General features: G+C 37.0%; 1 protein-coding gene across 1 annotated transcript in view; it reads right to left on the reverse strand.

Annotated features, from left to right (window-relative positions):
• RAPH1 (Ras association (RalGDS/AF-6) and pleckstrin homology domains 1) overlaps positions 1–20,649 on the reverse strand; it is a 96,781-nt gene that overhangs the window by 50,549 nt on the left and 25,583 nt on the right. The window contains exons 2-4 of the mRNA XM_021075323.2: positions 9,604–9,723; positions 5,658–5,763; positions 4,357–4,865 (exon numbers count right to left, since the gene is read on the reverse strand). Coding sequence (XP_020930982.2) covers positions 4,357–4,865; positions 5,658–5,763; positions 9,604–9,723 — 735 coding nt within the window. The remainder of the gene's footprint in view (positions 1–4,356; positions 4,866–5,657; positions 5,764–9,603; positions 9,724–20,649) is intronic.

Genomic DNA, 20,649 nt, shown 5'->3' on the forward strand with positions numbered 1-20,649 from the left:
ACATGCTATCTTCAGAAGGGATTTATACTGCCCACCAGGGACTTTTTTTGGACTCGCCATTGTAAAAGAAAGATCATGTAACTAAGTACTGAAATCACCCGGGCTTAGGGAAACTTCACAGGAACCAGTAGTACAGTTTAACAACCAATAAATGTAAGTCCAGGGCCTTTCAATGGATATGTTCACACTCATTACAAGAGTCACACGTTGCAAAGCAGGAAGTCAAATTCAGTGTCTTTTCCTAGGCTTCTATATTGTCCACTCCCTCTTCCTGGTCCATATGCACTCATCAATCAGAGTCAATTCACAAATAAACAATATTACCAGGACACATTCTATATTAGTCAAGTTTCTAGTAAAAGAATGCCAGGAGAGGGAAAATCCACGGCCATTCCTCATGAAAAAAAAAAAAAGGGGGGGGGGGGTTGTCTCAGATCTGCTATTAACCCTTTCTACTTAACACAGTGATTCTCAAATGGGGGCATTTGGCCTCAGAGGGAACATGCAGCAATGTTTGGAGACAGGCCTTGTTGTTACAAGTGGAGGGGTATACACAGTACTGGCACCTAGTGTGTAGAGGCCAGGGATGCTGTTAAACATCCTATAATGCAAGGATAGTCCCCTACAAAGAATTATCTAACCCAGAATGTCAATAGCGTTGATGGGTGAGGAATCCTGATGCTGAAGGATTAAAGGAAAGATCACATTGAGGATCATTCCTTATCCCAAGTGGGCTGCTAAGCATATGCCCTCCATGCAGAAGACTGGAAGAATCTTCTCTGGAGAAGCTCGACCACCTGAGAGAAAAGACCTAAGAATGATACTACAATAAAGACTACAAAAGACAAAGAAGAATTGTAAGAAGATGAAATCATGGAACACCAATTTTGCTTGAACCAAGAAAGAGATTTAATCAACTGAGGGAAAGTTTGGGCTTGAAACAGTGATAAAATATACAAAGAGCTATTTTAAAATCTAAAGACAAATTAATTCCAGGAAAGGCAAAATGTAATGTCCCAAAAAGGAAATGTAATAAAAATATATACAATTAGCAGTAAACTGCATGTAATACAATCATGATAATATAAACACTGAATAGTAATGCAACCAAAATATTTTGGAAGGATGGGGGAACAGGAGGGGAGAAAAGAGGGGAGTTGTCTAAGGAGCACTATATCCTAATTTTCCAGAGTGAGAAGTCAGGAGATAATAGAGACAACTGGAAAAAAAAAAAAATCAAGGAATAGCAATATAACTATAGATTTAATAATAAAGAGCTAAATACACTAAGTAAGAATCAGCTAAAAGAGTAGGAAGCGCTTACCTCTGGGAACAGAATACAGTGTGTATCAGTTTGTGTGTGTGCATATTCACCAGAGTTTATTTTTATAACAAGTCTCTTTAGAACTATTAACTCTATGCCTGCAAAACTAATTAAAACAGTTTTAAGAAATTGTATTTGTGTCTAAGAGCAATTTGATACATGGGTTTAGGATCTAGTAAGCCTCCTTCAGTTTTCTTGGTTTGAATCATAAAAGACTAGATCCAGAAAAAAATATATTGAAACAAGTTTTAGGTTTGTTAGACCACTTTTCTTTCCTTCTTTCTTTATTTTTTTAGGGCTGCACTTGCAGCATATGGAAGTTCCTAGGCTAGGGGGCAAATTGGACCTACAGCTGCTGGCTTACACCACAACCACAGCCAGCCACAACAGATCCTTAATCCAGAGTGATGCCAGGGATTAAACCATCATGGATACTAGTTGGGTTCATTACCACTGAGCCACAACAAGAGTGCTCTGTTAAACCATTTCTCTACCCAACTGAGCGAAGCAAAAGAACAGAGTGGACAGAGAAGACTTTATAACCCCTTTCCCTGCTTTTTTTCTGGGTTTACTTACCAAACTTTATACTGAAGTCATATTAAACATTATACCACTGAACATGGTATCCTTGCCCACGGCTATTACTAGATACCATGTGAAGTGTTCGCTGGGAGAAGACTTTTCGCTATTTACTTCATTTGCTTTTCTACCGTTTAAACTTATATAATGAGTGCACTTTACAGAGTGAACTTTACAACTAGCATATTTTACAAATGGAAACACACACCCACAGCTTCTTAACTAGTTCACTGCCTGTCCTGCACCTTGACCCAACTCAAAATAATCTGATTGGAAAGAAGGACATCAACATACAAAACACAAAATAATCCAGAAAGCACATCCCTCATAAAATATTTCTCATATCCCAACAGATGAGTCTAAAAGACATTTTGATGCATGCAAAGTAACTGATAATGCTCAGGTATCACAAGGTGGAAATCAGTTTTCAAGTTCTCTATAGAATATACAGCACTTAAGACACGTTTCATTTTAAATAAATGAAAGCTTATTCTTTGATATAATCTTTTTTTTTTTTTTTTTTTTTTTTTGTCTTTTTGCTATTTCTTGGGCCGCTCCCGAGGCATATGGAGGTTCCCAGGCTAGGGGTCTAATTGGAGCTGTAGCTGCCAGCCTAGGCCAGAGCCACAGCAACGCGGGATCCGAGCCGTGTCTGCAACCTACACCACAGCTCACGGCACCGGATCGTTAACCCACTGAGCAAGGGCAGGGATCGAACCCGCAACCTCATGGTTCCTAGTCGGATTCGTTAACCACTGCGCCACGATGGAAACTCCTGATATAATCTTTCTTTACAAGCAAAGAACTCAAATTTATCTCCAAACTACCATGATTCATGCATCTTTTGTACTCCATGGTGCTCAGAATGAAGCTACATACATGAGTGGATACCAAGAGTTACTGTCTGATGGAAATTAATCTAGCGAATTAAATCAATAGGAGGAAAATCAATAATGTCAAGCAACAGGTCTAAATTTTAAATTTTTCTGCAATTCCTTGAACATTTTATAAGATTTCACCTTAGTATTAACATAAACTATTTTACTCTGTATTAGAGAACACTGTAGATACAAACTGAATGGAAGACTGGCTTTATTTTGCCCCCACTGGCTTTCTTCTTTCTTGCTTCTACCCCCTTTTTTTCCTTCCTTTTTAGGGCCACACCTGGGGCATATGGAAGTTCCGAGGCTAGGAGCAGAATCAGAGCTGCAGCTAAGACCTATGCCACAGCTATAGTAACTTGGGATCTGAGCCACATATGCAACCTATGCTGCACCTTGCAGCAATGCCAGATTCTTAGCTCACTGAGCAAGGCCAGAGACCAAACCCACATCCTCATGGACACTAGTCGGGTTCTTAACCCACTGAGACACAAGGGCAACTCCTCTTGCTGCCACCTTGTAACAAAATTGCCTTTTACTTGATGAAAAAAAAAAATCAGTAAAGAATTCACCTTCATCAAACTCAGCTTGTGCTAAATTTTATCACAAATCCATTCCGTATCCTAATCACATCCAGAAAAATTTCATCTTTTAAAAAATGATGTACATCATTTTTGATTCTCTGAACCACAGTACAAGGAAGGTAGACCATGTACTATTAGCTCCATTTTACTTATAAGAAATTGATTGTCACAAAGACTGAATAACTCATTTAAGGTCTGATGGGTAGTGAGTGGTGAGGAAAACACTTGGAACCAAGTTTTCTGATTCCGAGTCCAGCAGCTCTTTTCACTATACCACACTGATTCTTTGATAATAAAATGGAGTAAACTCCAAGAACCAGAATCTTGGCAAACTACAGTGGAGATATGAGTCATTTTCTCCAGTGGTTATTTTATTTATTTTTTATAATTGCACCTGCAGCATATGGAAGTTCCCAGGCTAGGGGTTGAATCAGAGCTACAGCTGGGGGCCTATGTCACAGCCACAGCAACACGGGATCCGACCCGCATCTGGAACCTACACTGCAGTTTTTGGTAGTACCTGATCCTTAACCCACTGAGCGAGGCCAGGGATCAAACCCACATCCTCATGGAGACAACATCTGGTCCTTAAACCTGCTGATCCACAATGGGAACTCCTCAAGTGGTTACTTCATAATGAACATTTTAGAAAGCAATTAACAGCTTTCATAACTTTGCAAAATATCATCAAATATAAACCACACTGCAAGTTTTTTAATCATGTGATACAATTTACATTAATTTAAGGACTTCAAATAATCCTAAGAATAAAACTGAAGAAACTAAATCTCTTCTTAATCATCTTTGTGACAATGTCATATCTGGTAAGATATTCTTTCTGGAGTCAGATTTTAAAACTTGGCTTAGAGGTATATTCTTAAAGAATTTTAAATGTAGAAAAAACAAGAAATTTAATTAAAACTACATTTAAAAAATATCATTTCCTTCTATTTTAATACTGAAATACCAGGGAAGAAAGTTTCCTTACCTCAGTAATTGGCTGCCCCTGATGTGTCAAATCCAGTTCTTGAGGGCGTGTTACTTTATCAATATCCAAAGAGTCCATACTGGAGGCTGCAGAAGTGATGCTTGAACGAGAGGAGTTACTAATAGAGCGTACTTCAGCATCACTCACTGTGCCTGCTGATGCTGTTCTCCTGTGCTGATTAGTCACTAAGGGCTTAGTATCTTCTAGTACAGACTGCTGAGCAGCCTCATCCATGCTCAAGGAGGCCTGTTCTAACTGTGCGGTGATGTCATCCAGGGAGTAGTTGGCATGTGATGGTTTACTTATCCTATTAGACGAAGAAGAAGACAATCCTTTCGAGGTGCCATGTTTTGATGTATGTCGGCTAGGAGGTACTTTCTGAGGGGCTTTTGTTTCTGTCATTTGACGCTTACTATTTCCTGTACCGATACTGCTGAGCTCCTGCTCTATTGAGCAAAGATCGGCCATTAGAGCATCCAGATCCACAGTTTCTCCCTGATTCAGAGCCTCTGCAATGAACAATATGCAAGATGTTTGCAGAACACAATGAATGAATCTGAATTCATACATTCTATTATAAATCAGTTAATGAATGCAAAAGGAGAAGCAAAAAAATTCATCCCATTGGGCCTAAAGCCTATCAAATACAGGAATTCTAAGTTTTTTGTTTTAAATTCCAAGAGAGAGTCTAAGAGTCCATCTCTTAAGATTTGTAGTAGTAAGAGGGAAATAAAATTATGAGTTTAAAGACAAAAAAAAATGCAAAAATTTTACTCTGTTGCATGGTTTTAACCACATTCCCTATGCAATTTTTTACCATAGGCTCCAAGTTGTTAATATGACAACTGCTGTGGTAGAGATGTTAATATCTAAAGAGCTGAAGGCATAAAAAGAGAAATGTTAAGGCCTAAAATATTACGGGTTGAAATGTCAGCACCAAAAACTATATTAAATAAAGGCTAGAGGAGCTGATTTTTAAATTACAAACAAGTTAATTTCACTGGACTTTATTCCACTGAAAATAAAGCAGAGCAATTAAGTTTGCTGTGGGATTCCACCTGAGTATGTACTTGATCAGTTATTAACAACTCAACCAAAAAACTATTTCAGTTATGTTCCAGTTTATTTTTTCCTGTGATCATCTGAATTAGTAATAAAATGCACAAATCAAGGAATATAAAACTCAGTCAAGTTATGAACATATAGTTTTTATATTGCATTATTTGGAATTGTTGCTGCATTGCTTCCATATTATATAACTTTGTATACTATTTTACATTTTATTTCCAATTACATCTTACCATTCAAGTTGTATATGGAGAAGCGATAAGAAAAATTGGCCATGTTTGTTTCCTGGCGAAGAGGAGATCTTTTTATTGGTTCTGTGGGCTTGTCAGAATCCAAGCTCTTAAAAAAAAAAAAGTTTAGTAAATCATATTAAATTCAGGCTTCAATTATATAAAAAGATGAATAAAGTTTATGATTAAGTGACCTGTTATGTAACAGTTAATAAAATCCAAGTTCTTCTAAGTAATAGCCTTAAGGAAAAGTACAACTGGTTTTCACAACATTTTGGTTACAGTTCTTTCAATTTTTAGATACACACTTACTTGAAATGGTCATTGGTTCAGAGTAAATATTTTCCAAATACATCAAGTATAGTGACTGAGCTCATTTTACATAAATTCCCTATAAAATAAGCCAGGTACATTTATATGGGCATGGTAAGAAAAGAAATAGAAAGGAATGATGCAGAGAATTGTTATCTATTTCTTCAAAGGAATCTGTTTTTGGTCCAGCATAGCCTCATTCTTGGAATGAAATACCCTGAAGATAAGGCACAATTCTGGACTCAGAAAGTGGCTACAACTTCAGACAGTGATGGAATATCCTTGTTCTTTTCAAGCTCTATCAAGGTGAGGCTCTAGAATTATACTGCATGTCAAGGTAAGGTATCTTGTAATGTAAGTTAACTCACCACTATTTTTATTTTATTTTATATTTTATTTTATTGTCTTTTTGCTATTTCTTGGGCTGCTCCCGCAGCATATGGAGGTTCCCAGGCTAGGGATCGAATCAGAGCTGTAGCCGCTGGCCTACACCAGAGCCACAGCAACGCGGGATCCAAGCCGCGTCTGCAACCTACAGCTCACAGCAATGCTGGATCGTTAACCCACTGAGCAAGGGCAGGGACAGAACCCGCAACCTCATGGTTCTTAGTTGGATTCGTTAACCACTGTGCCACAACAGGAACTCCCTCACCACCTTTTTAAATGACACTTTTTTTCTCTCTAACCTTTCTATGATAAGGAAAATAAGATATTCACAATAGAGAAATTCAGGGAAAAGGTCATAGTTAAATAAACTTATAAATGTTTAAATTTATAAATAAATATTTATAAATATTAGGATTAGTCTTCTAAAATTTTAATTTCTCTCTACAGTTATCAAATAGATTTCAACTGAAAAAGAATGCTGAATAGCCAATTTATAGAACCATGGAATTAGATTAGAATGCGATCTTATTTGTTTCAAGATGAATCCATTCAGATAATGCTCATCCAGTGTTTATTTATTTTATTTTATTTTAGTCTTTTTAGGGCAGCATCTGTGGCATATGGGGGTTCCCAGGCTAGGGGGCTAATCAGAGCTGTAGCCGTTGGCCTACGCCACAGCCACAGCCACGCCAGATCCGAGCCTCGTCTTCGACCTACACCACAGTTCACGGCAACGCCGGATCCTTAACCCACTGAGCGAGGCCATTGAACCCACAACCTCATGATTCCTAGTAAGATTCCTTTCTGCTGCACCACGATGGGAACTCCTCATCCAGTTTTTAAAGCTATCAGATAAAGGAGATCCACAACCATTCAGTGTCTTATTCCAAAGTTTCATAAAACAGCTAGGAAATTCTCTTTAAACCTCAAACCTAAATCTTCTGCTACAATTCAAGGCCTAATCCTCAGGGAAAATGAAGAATACATAGGTAATGTTTTCAGTAAATCTTGAATATAATTGACAACATATTTAAAGTCAACCCTATTTATCAGTCGAATAAACAAACAAACAAAAACTCTGCTGTGTCCATAGTGCTAAGGCAACAAGGGAAAGTTAGAAATACTCCTTGATGCCAAGAAACTGGTAATCTAGTGGAGCGGTTTTTTAACTTTTTTTGTGTGTGTGTGAGGGGTGGGGTGTGGGTGGAGGTGGGCTATCACTGAGAATGTGATAAAAGCCATGGAGAATGAGACTTCTTCCAGAAAAATGCAAATACATACAAAATTTTACAATTTCAGAAGATTCAGAAACCACTTAACTACTTAAAACTGATTTAATATAAAAACCATTAACATTGTTTATATAATATAGGTGCACAGAACTCTTTGTAGTGAACTAAAATAATGACATAAATAAGAAGTTTGAAATTTTAGCTACTAGCTTAGTAAAATATTTTGAAAACTTCTGAAGTGTTAAAAAGGAACTTGTCAACAGTGAGCCACCTTACGCAACAGTTTTAACCTGCTTTCTCCCTAAAGACAGACTTATACGCATTAAAAAAAAGAAGAGTCACAGTATTAGTCTAGGAGCCAACATTTTTTGATGAATGGCTCTTCACATTTGCATGTCAGGGAATTTAAAATACAGGGAAGAATACAGGGTTTTCTTATATTCAATAGGAATTTAGTAGAATTCAGTCTACTCCACCCACAGTAGCTGGACTCACATCTACCTGGATTTTCTCTTTTTTGCCCCCTCCTCAGGTATGGACAATAAAACCCACAATCAAGGAGACCCAACATATGTCAGCTGGCCCTCACATACTTTCTTTCATGCATTACCATTTTCTATCCTCTTTGCTTTGCCTCCTTTTTGCTTTTTCTCCTCAGCATAGAACTGCATACCCTAGTCATCATCTCTATGCCAAAATCCCTTTAAAAAAAAAATTAAGAATTAAACTGAAATGGTTTGGCAACTATATAAGAAAAGATCTTTATCACACAAATAATGTTATTTCTCCTAACTGGACATGAAGGGGAGGATTCTCATGAAATCCTAGTAGGAATGCATGCATTCTTCTCAATATTCAGTATTAACGGGCTATGGTCACAAACATGTCTTGATTTTCAAAATGATCTAACAAGAATTACGTAAGAGTGGAGTTCCCTTCGTGGCACAGTGGAAATGAATCCAGCTAGTATCCATGAGGATGCAGGCTCGATCCCTGGCCTAGCTCAGTGGGTCAGGGTTCTGACATTGCCGTGAGCTGTGGTAGAGGTTGCAGATGTGGCTCAGATCCCGCGTTGTCCAGCGGCTAGAGCTCTGATTCGAACCACAGCCTGGCAACCTCCATATGCTGTGGGTGCAGCCCTAGAAAGCAAAAAAAAAAAAAAAAAAAAAATTACATGAAGAGTTTCCCAGTTTCGATTCCAGACTTCCAAAGAAAGGGACAGAAACAAAGCAGTACTTTGTTTCCACCTTACCACCTCTTTTTCTACTGGTTAAGGAATTTCATACTAAAGCAATTTACACAAAATTTCTTCCCAGAGATATTATTTAAGGATGTGTGAAAGTAAGTTTTGTTCTAATGTTCTCACTGTCATAAAATTAAAGTTGTTTTAATAAACACGGCTATCTTCATATACATTGAATATAATGCATTAACTAGAGTAGAAATATACTACATGCTTTTACTCTAAAAAGTGACTTGGTTTAGGGGATAAAGTCATTCCTGTTGTTTTTTTTTTAACCCAAGATCCAATAAAACAAAATGAAAAGGTTTGCCATTGTTTTAAAACACAGCAGGGATGCAATTTTGTCAGTATTCTGGAACTATGCAATAGAAAATATCTGCATGTAAGGATACCATTTATGTTGTAAAATGTATTCATATTCACTAAGTTACGGGACAGGATTTACTAAAATTTAGATATTTACATTTTAGGCTTTAAAACTTTTTAGCCAGCAACTCAATTTATAAAATACATTTTAAGAAATCCCTCTAGATGCACAGAACCTCTGCCAAAAGCATTTTTTAAAAACTCCTTAAAATTACCACAGAAAATAATCAATTTCTTCTGTTCTTGAATTACTATTCACTCATTAACACTATGGATATTTCCCCTTTATAGCAAGCAGTATTTGAAAAGCCATAACCTATATCAATGTTCTTGTGAGTACACAGTAAACTTTTAGCACACAAGTGATGCCTTAAAATCCTCAACCAAATTTTTAAGCACTACTTCTAACCTGAGTGAGTTTGTCCAGCTCTCCCAGCCAGGCTCCAAACATTTTGTCCAGGTCCTGATCTTCCTTGTCACTGTCTTCTTCAGCACCATGGTCAATTTCTTCATCTGATAGCTGCTCCATCTGAAATATAGATGTGTATAATGTGTACAATGAAGAGTTACAGGTTGAACTTGAAAAATTATGCAGTGTATGTTCTAACACATATTGCAACTCTCCGGAATCAAACCTTCAAAACTAGAGATTATATTATAAAAGGAAACTGGAAGTCATTAATGGAGACAAGGTTGACAAATGAGTAGAAATGAGTAATAAAAGAACTGTATCAAATTATAACCAGAATCATGATTAACAATAATTTTTCAAGTGCAGAGCACTCCCATCAATCAGAGGATATTACAGTAGCACTGTTCTCCTCACTAATAGACCTATAACACCCCCAAACACCACAGAAAAATAATTTCAGAAGACTTTAATACAGCAAGTTATTTACTCTATAAAAATCTGTTCAGAAACATCTATATCATGAAAACTTTAGTCCAACAAGCATTTTAGAAAAAGACAAAGCAGGGAGTTCCTGTAGTGGCTCAGAGGTAATGAACCTGACTAGTATCCATGAGGACATGGGTTCAATCCCTGGCCTCACTCAGTGGGTTAAGGATCCGGCATTGCTATGAGCTGTGGTGTGGGTTTCAGGCTCAGCTCAGATTTAGTGTGGCTGGGGCTGTGGTGTAGGCTGGCAGCCACAGCTCGAATTGGACCCCTACCCTGGGAACTTTCATATGCTGTGGGTATGACCCTAAAAAGACAAAATAAAATAAAGACAAAGCAAAATTTTTAATTGAGTTTAATTTGTTGAATTAGTTCTTCCTTCTATCCTACCCTCACTTTCTACCCTATTTATCTTTTACTTCCTACCCTATTAGTCCCTACAAAATCTAAGGAACCAGAACTAAAATAGAAAACTTTAGAAAACTAGAATTAAAGACATTAAATTCATATACAAAATTTCTTACGTGTGGTGACTTTTCAAGTGTATGTCCCCTAAAGAAGAAATATTTTCTTTCTTCCCATCCATAAAATAATGTGATACCTGACATGGAACTTGCATATTATTTTGTAAGAGAGGATAAGATTACACAAAGTAAGATCAATGACTGACCAGATACTTAAACTTCTTAAAGTAAGATTAATCTGATTAATACAAAATATTTTAATAGGCTCTGAGAAATCTTCAATATATCTTAGATTTGCTTAAACCAACATATTCCAAATTTATTTGACTACAAATTCTTCTCTTCAACTTTTACCTTTCCCTGGGACACAACGAATATCTTCACTGTACACCCCATGTTCTTGATTCACATTCATAGAAATACAAAGATATCCTTTATCCAGAATAAGAATTTGTATACATCTTATACCTCCAAAGCAGCAATCAACAAAATTATTCCTGTGATCCTTAAATGTAGTTAGGAGACAACAAGGAATTTATCTGATGAGGTGACATAAAGTTAAATTTTAAACATTATTTTATTGTATAAAATTGTGCAGGAGTTCCCACTGTGCCTCAGCAGAAACAAATCTGACTAGTATCCATGAGGACTCAGATTTGATGATCCCTGGCCTCACTCAATGGGTTAAGGATCTGGCGTTGTTGTGTGCTGCTGTGTAGGAGGCTCAGATAACACGTTGCTGTGGCTGTGGTGTAGGCCAGTGGTTACAGCTCCGATTTGACCCCTACCCTGGGAACCTCCACATACTGCGGGTGTGGCCCTAAAAAAAAGGCAAAAAAAATTTAATTAAATTGTGCAGAAGGAATCAAATAATTTTGCAAAATCAAAACTGAATTCAGTTCTAATGATGGTGAAAATCAGATCATATCCCATTTAATCACTTAAATTCTCATTTCTTAATTTCACTACTATGAGCATGTATAAATCAGCACATTCTACCTTGACAACTGGAATATGAATCAATTAATTCTCCAATACATAAATTTGGCTTTTAAAGAGATTTGGTTTTTACAGTTCATTTGTATTAATACTCTAAGATTTTAATTCATTACTGAATTATTTATAGGTCAATCTCAATAGAAACCTGATATCATACTTCATTATCTACCCATGAAAAACAAAAAGTGTAAAGAAAAACCTCATCTGGCCAGGTGACTAAATTACTTGAATAATAGTTACTAGTTTGAGGACATCTAAGAGTATTAATACCCAGTCTTCATAATGAAAGACAAGAAGCAACAGAACTGGGAACATAATAGTTAATTTCCTCTTCCTCCCTCATCTTCAAAACTAAACACACTGGAATAACCCAGAAACAAAAATATTCTAGGAGGAATTCTGCTTTGAGATAAGGATACTTATTCCTGCACTTCCCTTCTTAGCACACACTGCAAATGCATACAAGGAAAATGCTACACTGGAAAAAAAACAAAACAATAATTTTATAGTGTAAACATAATACAATTCAAAACGAATGAGTATTTATTTATTTATCTATTTATTTATTTAATAGCCTCACCCATGGCATATGAAAGTTCCTGGACCAGGGACTCAATCTGAGCTGCAAGCTATGCTACAGCTGCTGCAGCTGTAGCAAAACTGGATACTTTTAACCTACTGTGTCAGGCCAGGGATTGAACCCAAGCCTCTGCAGCAACCCAAGCCACTTCAGTTGGATTCCTAACACACTGAGCCACAGTGGGAACTGCTGAATGAGTATTTTTTTCTTTTTAAGGTTGCACCAGTGGCATATGGAAATCCTGGGCTAGGGGTCAAATCGGAGCTGCAGCTGCCAGTCTACATCACAGCCACTGTAACTCAGGATCTGAGCTCCATGTGTGATCTACACTGAAGCTTTAACACTGGATCCTTAACTCACTGAGTGAGGCCAGGGAATGAACCCACATCTTCATGGATACTAGTCAGGTTCTTAACCCATTGAGCCACAACAGGATCTCCCTGAATGAGTGTTTTAAACTCTCATGGATCCAAACAGAACTATAGGCTCCATACCAAAGTCCAGTGTGTTTTGTGAATTTTTTTCCTATTACTCAAAACCAGTAATTATTTGGATTTTTAAAAACCCTGTTTAAATATTTTGATAGTTTTGTTTTTATCTAGACTACTGTTGACTCAAGTAAAGGAAAATATGGCTAAGGTACAATGACAGAGTCATAAAATAATGGAAATTTTGAAGCAACTCTTCAACTTTGGCCATTTATGTAACTATTGCCAATTTTGTCCTTTCTTGATTTCTGTCATCACATGGGTTATTTTATAAAAATGAACTTAAGACATTTTACTCAGAGACTTTTCCAATAAAAATTTAAGTCCTACAACATTTCTTAAAGGATCTATACTCTAAAACAGCACTCTCCACTCTCTAGAAGTTGATATTAATCCTTATCTCCTTGTAGTTTCAGTTTACTACCCACACCAATTGAAGAGTCCTCAGAAAGTTTTTTTTATAGGGTCTGCACTGTCCAAAGTCAGCAACTCTAGTAAGGCAATTCATTCTTTTACATATCAATCCTGTCTCCAATTAAATCACAATTCTAAACCTGAATCTTCCCAACATAATGCCCCTACTGGAAATAAAGACAGCAGAAAATGCAAATTAAATTATGCAATAGTCAGTCCACTGTCCCTCCAGACAAAGGGGGGAATTTTTTTTTTTAAAAAAAAGAACTTACAGATTTTGTTTTAAAGATAACTTGGATTTAAATGGACAGCTTCTAATGTGGTGCCTTGCCTTAATGATGTGGAAATGGTCCAGGGAAACTATAACACATACTAGAACAAATACTATTAAATTACTCTATTAAATTAGGTACTTTAGCATATTAAAATTTCACTCAAAATTCCCGGCTCCATTACATCTGAGGAAAACTATGTCCTGAAAGAACAAGTGCACCCTGTCACAAATGAAAAGGTTTACTCCTCCAAAGTTCAGACCTAACTGTATATAGAAAAAAACCCAAAGTCGATGGCACGATGAAAAGGCCGGAAGTTTTCCTGGCTTTCAGGGCTCTCTGACCTCTCTACCCACCCTCCCCTCCAGCCACACTGTCCTGTCTGCTTGCTCTTCGAAGCAGGTTGGGGAAGAAAGGGTGTGGATTCTGTTCTGCATATAGATTGAGAGATGCCTAGCAAACATCCAACTGGAAAAATATGAGGAAGTTAGAACTCAGGTAATGAGAAGTTTTAGTTAGACTGAATATTACTTCAAAATCATGTTGTTTTTGGTTTTCTAGCCGAACCCATGGCACACAGAAATTCCGAGGCCAGATCAAACTCGCACCACAGCTATAACCAGAGCCATAGCAGTGATGATGCCATATCCTTTATCCATTAAGCCATGAGGGAACTCCAAAATCATATGGTTTTAATAGGAAAATAACGGATTACAGATAATGACTTAACTAATATTTTAAAATAGTTTACACTTATTTTATTCATGAGTTAAAAACAGAAATAATGGGGGCATGATCCATCATTGCTTATATGCCGGTTGGTTACATTTTACAGATAACAATGAAAATTTTTGCTTCAATTATACGTTAAAACTTGTAAATATATACAGTAAGCTCCACTACACATAAGAAAACTATCCATTTAGTATGCTTTAGTATGAAACAAATTATCCCCACTAAATTTTCCATTAATTATTTAAGCATATTTTTCCTATTAACCTTCCTCTTGGAAGATATTATGGTTTACTATTTAATTTCTTCACTATGAGATGGAATGGTGAACTTTATCAAGAAGATGGAGTTTAGATTAGGGTTTAAGGATTTCCATAAATATATTCCAGGTAGGGAAAATTATAAAGAGCAAGTAAGAAAGTCTGTTTTTGTGAGACTGTCATGAGACTGACTCAAACAGAACAAAAGGGAAGAATGAGATTTAAAAGTCAAGGACTCAGTTGTACACTTGTGGTGAGACTGTCATGAGACTGACTCAAACAGAACAAAAGGGAAGAGTGAGATTTAAAAGTCAAGGACTCAGTTGTACATTTATATAAATTAATACAACACTGTAAATCAACTGTACTTCAAATAAAAAAAAAAAAAAGTCAAGGACTAAGGCAGGGACCTGGTCACAAAGGACCTTGAAAGCCAAACTTTTTTTTTTTTTTTCTCTTCAGAAGGCAACTGGAAAGAACTAAATATCGAAGTGAGGGAGATGGGGGAGCAAGTGTATTCTAGTCAGAGGACATGGTGCTTATATAAGAGTTATTAGAAAAGGGGAAGACCATCGGAAAGCCACTGTAGATATCAGGTAGAATTATAGGTACAAATTAAAGTCTTGTGAGGAAAAACAACTTACATAGTCACATACAGTGGCAAGAAAAATATATGGTATATAGCCAGGGTGCCTTATTAATTACTAAATTATTTTTGTCCCTTTAATTCAAAAATAATTCAAAATACTTGCTTTTGGAAAAATAATTTTAAAACAACTGCTTTTTGTAAAAATAAGTATACTTAAAACCACATGAAAACTCTCAGAATACAGGAGTGCAGCACTGCTACTACAGCATTTCTTTAGGTCTAGCAGGCTAAAAGTTCCAAAGAGGCAAAAGAAGCTTTATTTCATGTGCCAGACACTGAAGGACAGAGATCAACTTGACAGCCTCTATCCTTAAGGAACACATAATCTAGTAGGGAGAGTCCAGGAAACCAGCCATGATGAAGTGCTGTGTTAAGTGCAATAATAGAACTACGAATGTGAGTGTAGATTAACTTCATTTCAGGAAAGGTGAGCTGCTTTAATAGAGACCTAAAGAATGAAGGTGCAAGGCAGGGGTTTGTAGGCAGAGGGACCAGCATGTGCCAGGATATATAAAGGGTTAGGGTTACAACATGTATGAATGGCTTAACATTTCTGAAGCGAAAGGTGTGTGGTGTAGACCTATGGAAAATGGGGCTGGAGAGGCAGAGAAGCAAAATTATGAGCCATATCGAAGAGTTTGGTCTTGATGCCATATGGCAATGTTTTTCCAGTTGTGGTCTCCTGATGACCTATATCAAAATTACCTGGGGTGCTTCTTCTAAATTCAGTTTTAAAAGGGCCTGCCCAAGATCTGCTGAATACTAACTTCCAGAAGTGGGACATTTTTATTTTAACAAGTCTATTGCTTATGCCCACTGAAGTCTGAGAACTGCTATAGTCTGTTATAATTACTGGGAGGCCTTCCAAGAAAAAAATAATGCAGTTTTGCATAACCACAATTTAGTTAAAGGCAGAACAACTAAACATTCCCAAAGATCATAGAGAAACTAAGCAGCATCAGGATCTCCTAATTAACAAACACCAATTACTCCTGCTCCGTGGAAGAAGCAAGTTCCACGCTGCTCCTCAGAGTTATTTAGAAATAAATTTCAGTTCATGTCCAGTTACATTTCAGTTGCTCTATCACAAAAAGTTTTGAAAACACCTCCTACGCTGTTCTAATCTGATAAATAATTCTAAAGAAAAACAGGCACTAGAGAAGGGGGGATGTGAAGACTTCCAAGTTCAAGGAGTGCCCCCAACTGTGCAAAATACAACTCTTGCAAAATAAAAGAGGAAGGAAACCTTAATCAGACAAAAGAAACAATAAAGGGGGGGAAAAAAAAACTCTGTTAAATTTAGTATGGCGCAAAAAGAGGAAGAGGATCCATCAAAAAAGTGAGGAAGTAAGAGCAAAGAAGGAAAAAGCACAAAAAAGAATGTAAAATGAAGTGAGAATTGTGGGGGACAGAGGGCTATTAACTACTCAACTGAACAGGGCACCAAGAGGTAAGTTTTTCTCTGGACTTAAGACTCTTAGTTCCACTAAATAGTAGTATGTGTAGACTGTCCAAATGGAAACCGGGAATTTAAGATAAACCAAATGAATTAACATGAGCTCTTCAAAGAATTAAGATATTAAACATACTGTGTGTAGGTTTATATTTCCCTTGGGTTTTATCTTTTGATTTTGTTAGACTTTTTAAAAAGATACTGCTAAACTTAAGTTAATCAAATGTACAAATGGCAAATAACATTCTTACACTTTTTTGTTCATTAAATTCTTCTCCACCCAGAAGTCAGGATACATATTTATGTAAATTTTTAATTTTATTATTCATTTTTATGTAGTTACTGCATTTTACATAGGTAGCTTAAGTTTCACACATAATGTGAAAATGAGAACCTAACTGATTTTCCCCTAAATTCTAAACTTCCCATGCTTGATGTTTCTTTTTATTTATATATCTGTGTTTTAATGTACATACTAGGTTCTTTTTTTGAGGATCTTTTTCCACTGTGAGCCTTTTCTTAAACAAACATCATTTTATAGCTTGTTATTAATTTATAAAGCAAATGAGTTTTAAAAAAGAAATCAAAAGTTGCTTTCTGTATAACCATCATTTAAATTTTCTCTGGAGGTTAGTGGCCTCAACCAAAAAGGCCCAAGTTCTACTTGGGGTCCAACACTTAAAAATGCCTTGCCTAGGGGATTACCTTCGTGGCTCAGCGGTTAACGAACCAGACTAGATCCATGAGGATGAGGGTTCGATCCCTGGCCTCGCTCAGTGGGTTAAGGACCTGGCGTCGCCTGAGCTGTGGTGTAGGCTGCAAACATGGCTCAGATTCCACATTGCTGTGGCTGTGGTGTAGACTGGTAGTTGTAGCTCTGATTCAACCCCTAGCCTGGGAACTTCCATGTGCCCTGGGTTCAGCCCTAAAAAGCAAACAAACAAACAAAACAAAACCTTGCCTTCAAAAGCATTATGCCGGATACAAAGAAAATAAAAAGTATCTTCCATGACTTCAAACAACATTAACCTTACTATGGAAAAGGTGGTAAATATAGAGGTATCTTAATTAACAAATTCTCTAAGAACAAAGTTCCTTTTGTAGGCCTGTGCATAAAGGAAGCTATGGTCTCCTGAATGTTGAAAGAGACTAAGAAAGAAGCAAAGTACTGTGTTATCCAAAGGCTTTGCAGGAGCATGCCCAGGAAATTAACTGGCCATGAGGGAACTTGCATGCCCCAGTCCTCTGGGAATGAGTTGTCACCTGGAATTAAGTTTTATAAAGTTTCCACATTGAGCTGAACCTCCCTAATAAATACAGAGGTGTACTATTCTTAGGCCAGCCACCATGAAACCCACCTTAGCCAGAGGAAAGAGAAATACTAGGGGAGGTGATTCACACCCTTATGCCTTCTCTTCTATTTATGTCTCTGTTTTTTGACAACCCAGGATGTAACTAACACATCCTCTTCATTATCATGTACATTAACTGTGAGGTAACTAAAGATCACATAAAGAAACATAAAAACAAACAAGAACTCTTTTAACAGCTGATAGATGTTATAATGCCTAAGAGCTAAAAGTCAAATCAAAGGGGATTTTGCTAATTTAGCGTTTATCAAGCACTTAAATACAGCCCCTAGCAAAGGAATTCTTTCGACAGGATGAACCATATTCTTTTATTTGCATTGTATTTTCATAACACTGAATATTCTTAATCTACTAAACCCCAAACAGGAACTCCTTATCTAAAGGTGAAAAAAAATCTTAGTTCAATGCTCTACAAAGAAACTCCTAACATTTCTAGAAATAAGAAGTTCTAACAATTAATTTTATAATTACTTATTACACAGTATACCATAAACCATAATTTGAAATCACAGAGCAACTAAAAATAAACGACAAAAATTGAAAAACAAAGACAAAAAAATAGTAACTGTAAAATTGTTTTGTTTATATTCCAGTTTTTCTTTTTTTATAATGATTTTTATTTTTTCCACTATAGGTGGTTTACAGTGTTCTGTCAATTTTCTACTATACTGCAAGGTGACCCAGCTACACATACATGTATACATTTTTTCTCACATTATCATGCTCCATCATAAGTGATGAGATATAGTTCCCAACACTATACAGCAGGACCTCATTGTTTATCCAGTTTTTCAAGTTTATTTCAGAAACTGTGAGAAAATTAATTTCTGATGTTTTTTTAAGCCACCCAGTGTGTCGTGATTTGCTACAACAGTCCTAGGAAATTAATGCAGTGTATCTGTGCTTATGTGTTTGCATGTCTATAATTCTGTGTCTGTGTGTTTGTGCATGCGTGTGTGTGTGTGTGTGTGTGTGTGTGTGTGTGTGTGTGTGTGGCTTCTATGACTGCTTCCAGAGATGTTCATCTTGCTCATTTTACTCTACACTTGAGACCTTTTGTGCTATACTACATAAGTATGTAGCTATCTTTGGTGACAGCTGATACTTAACTATTGATGCACTCTCCAGTAGATGCCACAACTTTAATTCTCTCTTGGGTAGGAAGAATTGTCTTGAAATTTTTGAAAGCCTCATTAGGGTGGCAGTCAACTATTATTTTTCTCCCCTTTTGCCCTATTCTCTTATAAGAGAGCCAAATGCATGGCAGGAAATACGGACCTTCAAGGCAGCTCATACTTTAGGGGATAAGGGAGAGTGCCCAACAGCTGAAGCCTGCACCATAGAAGCCATCTGGATTGGATTTTGAATCATCAGAATGAATTCAATGTTTTAAACAGATAAAGGGAAGGGTAGAAATAAAGACAGATATCATGCTTATGTGTGTTTACGGTATGTCCACTGAAAGGGCCTCATGGCCGTAACACTCCAGTAGCAATGAGCATACCTAGTTCCCAGCTTTTAGTTTCTAAATACATATTCTACCCCAAATTAACCAGAGCCTCAGAAGGCTAGGGTAGAGAAAATAACAAGATGAGCCCCTAGAACATCTTGTGCCAGAAACTGCTCAATAAAGATGGGAACATACCATAAAGGACACAGGAGCCAGCCTGAAAGGTGAGGGTGGGGGGATGGAGGGTGGGCAGCAAGGAGCCTATCCTGGGACAATTCAAGCATCAAAATAAATTATGAAAAGAAACAAAGTACAACACATTAAATAAAACATGAATCTATACTGATATAAATAAATGCGTGGCGAGGAAGCTCTTCCTTACAGTAGAATGCCAACTAATTACTGAGGAAGAAATGAGATTACTATTTTGCAACCACTGTGGTAAAAAAACTAAGGCAAGAATCATCAATAGATACATAAACCAGTTGGTGAATATTTGATGAGATGATTTACATATTCTCAAAATATCACCCCAGAAATTACTAGAGGGACACGGCCTTAACCAATGATCAAAGTTAACATCACCAATACTGGGGCAACCAACATGATTTGTTTCCTATAATGCTGCACTAAGAAGATACATTGTCATTTTGTGATGTTTCTGGCAAAAATTCATTACCTGAATCACATCATAAGAGACATTTTAAAGATAACTGGCCTGTAATTTTAAAAAATGTAAAGGCCAAGAGCACAAAGAAAGGGTGAACATATGTTCCAGATTAAAGGAAACCCAGGGTCAGGACAACTAAATGCAATGTTTGATCCTGGAGCGGGCTGTGGACCCCAAGCACATATACAAGTATATACACATAGCTATAAAGGACAATACTGAGAATTCCTCCTATGGTGCAATGGGTTAAGAATCCAACTGAACAGCTCTGGTCACTGCAGAGGCATGGGATCAATCCCAAGTCAGGCCCAGTGGGTTAAAGGATCTGGAACTGCCATAGCTGAGGCTCAGATCTGATCCCTGGCCCAGGAACTTCCATATGCTGTAAAGTACAGCCATTTAAAAAAAAAAAAAAAAAGGTTCCTGTCATGGCTCAGTGGTTAACAAACGCAACTAGCATCCACGAGGACACGGGTTCAATCCCTAGCCTCGCTCAGTGGGTTAAAGATCCAGCATTGCGGTGAGCTGTGGTGTAGGTCTCAGATTTGGGTAAGATCCTACGTTGCTGTGGCTGAGCTGGCAGGTGAGCTCCGATTTGACCCCTAGCCTGGAAACTTCCATATGCTGCAGGTGCAGCCCTTAAAAAAAAAAAAAAAAAAAAAAAAAAGGACAATATTGGCACAACTGACAAAATCTGACTATGGATTATACATTAGATCATAACACTGTATCAGTTTTACATTTCCGGATCTTGAT

The sequence above is a fragment of the Sus scrofa genome, chromosome 15 (genome assembly GCF_054392235.1).
Source record: "Sus scrofa isolate SSC_HxYL_T2T_F1_AM1 chromosome 15, Sscrofa_HxYL_maternal_Yorkshire_Landrace_v2.0, whole genome shotgun sequence".
Lineage (NCBI taxonomy): Eukaryota > Metazoa > Chordata > Mammalia > Artiodactyla > Suidae > Sus > Sus scrofa.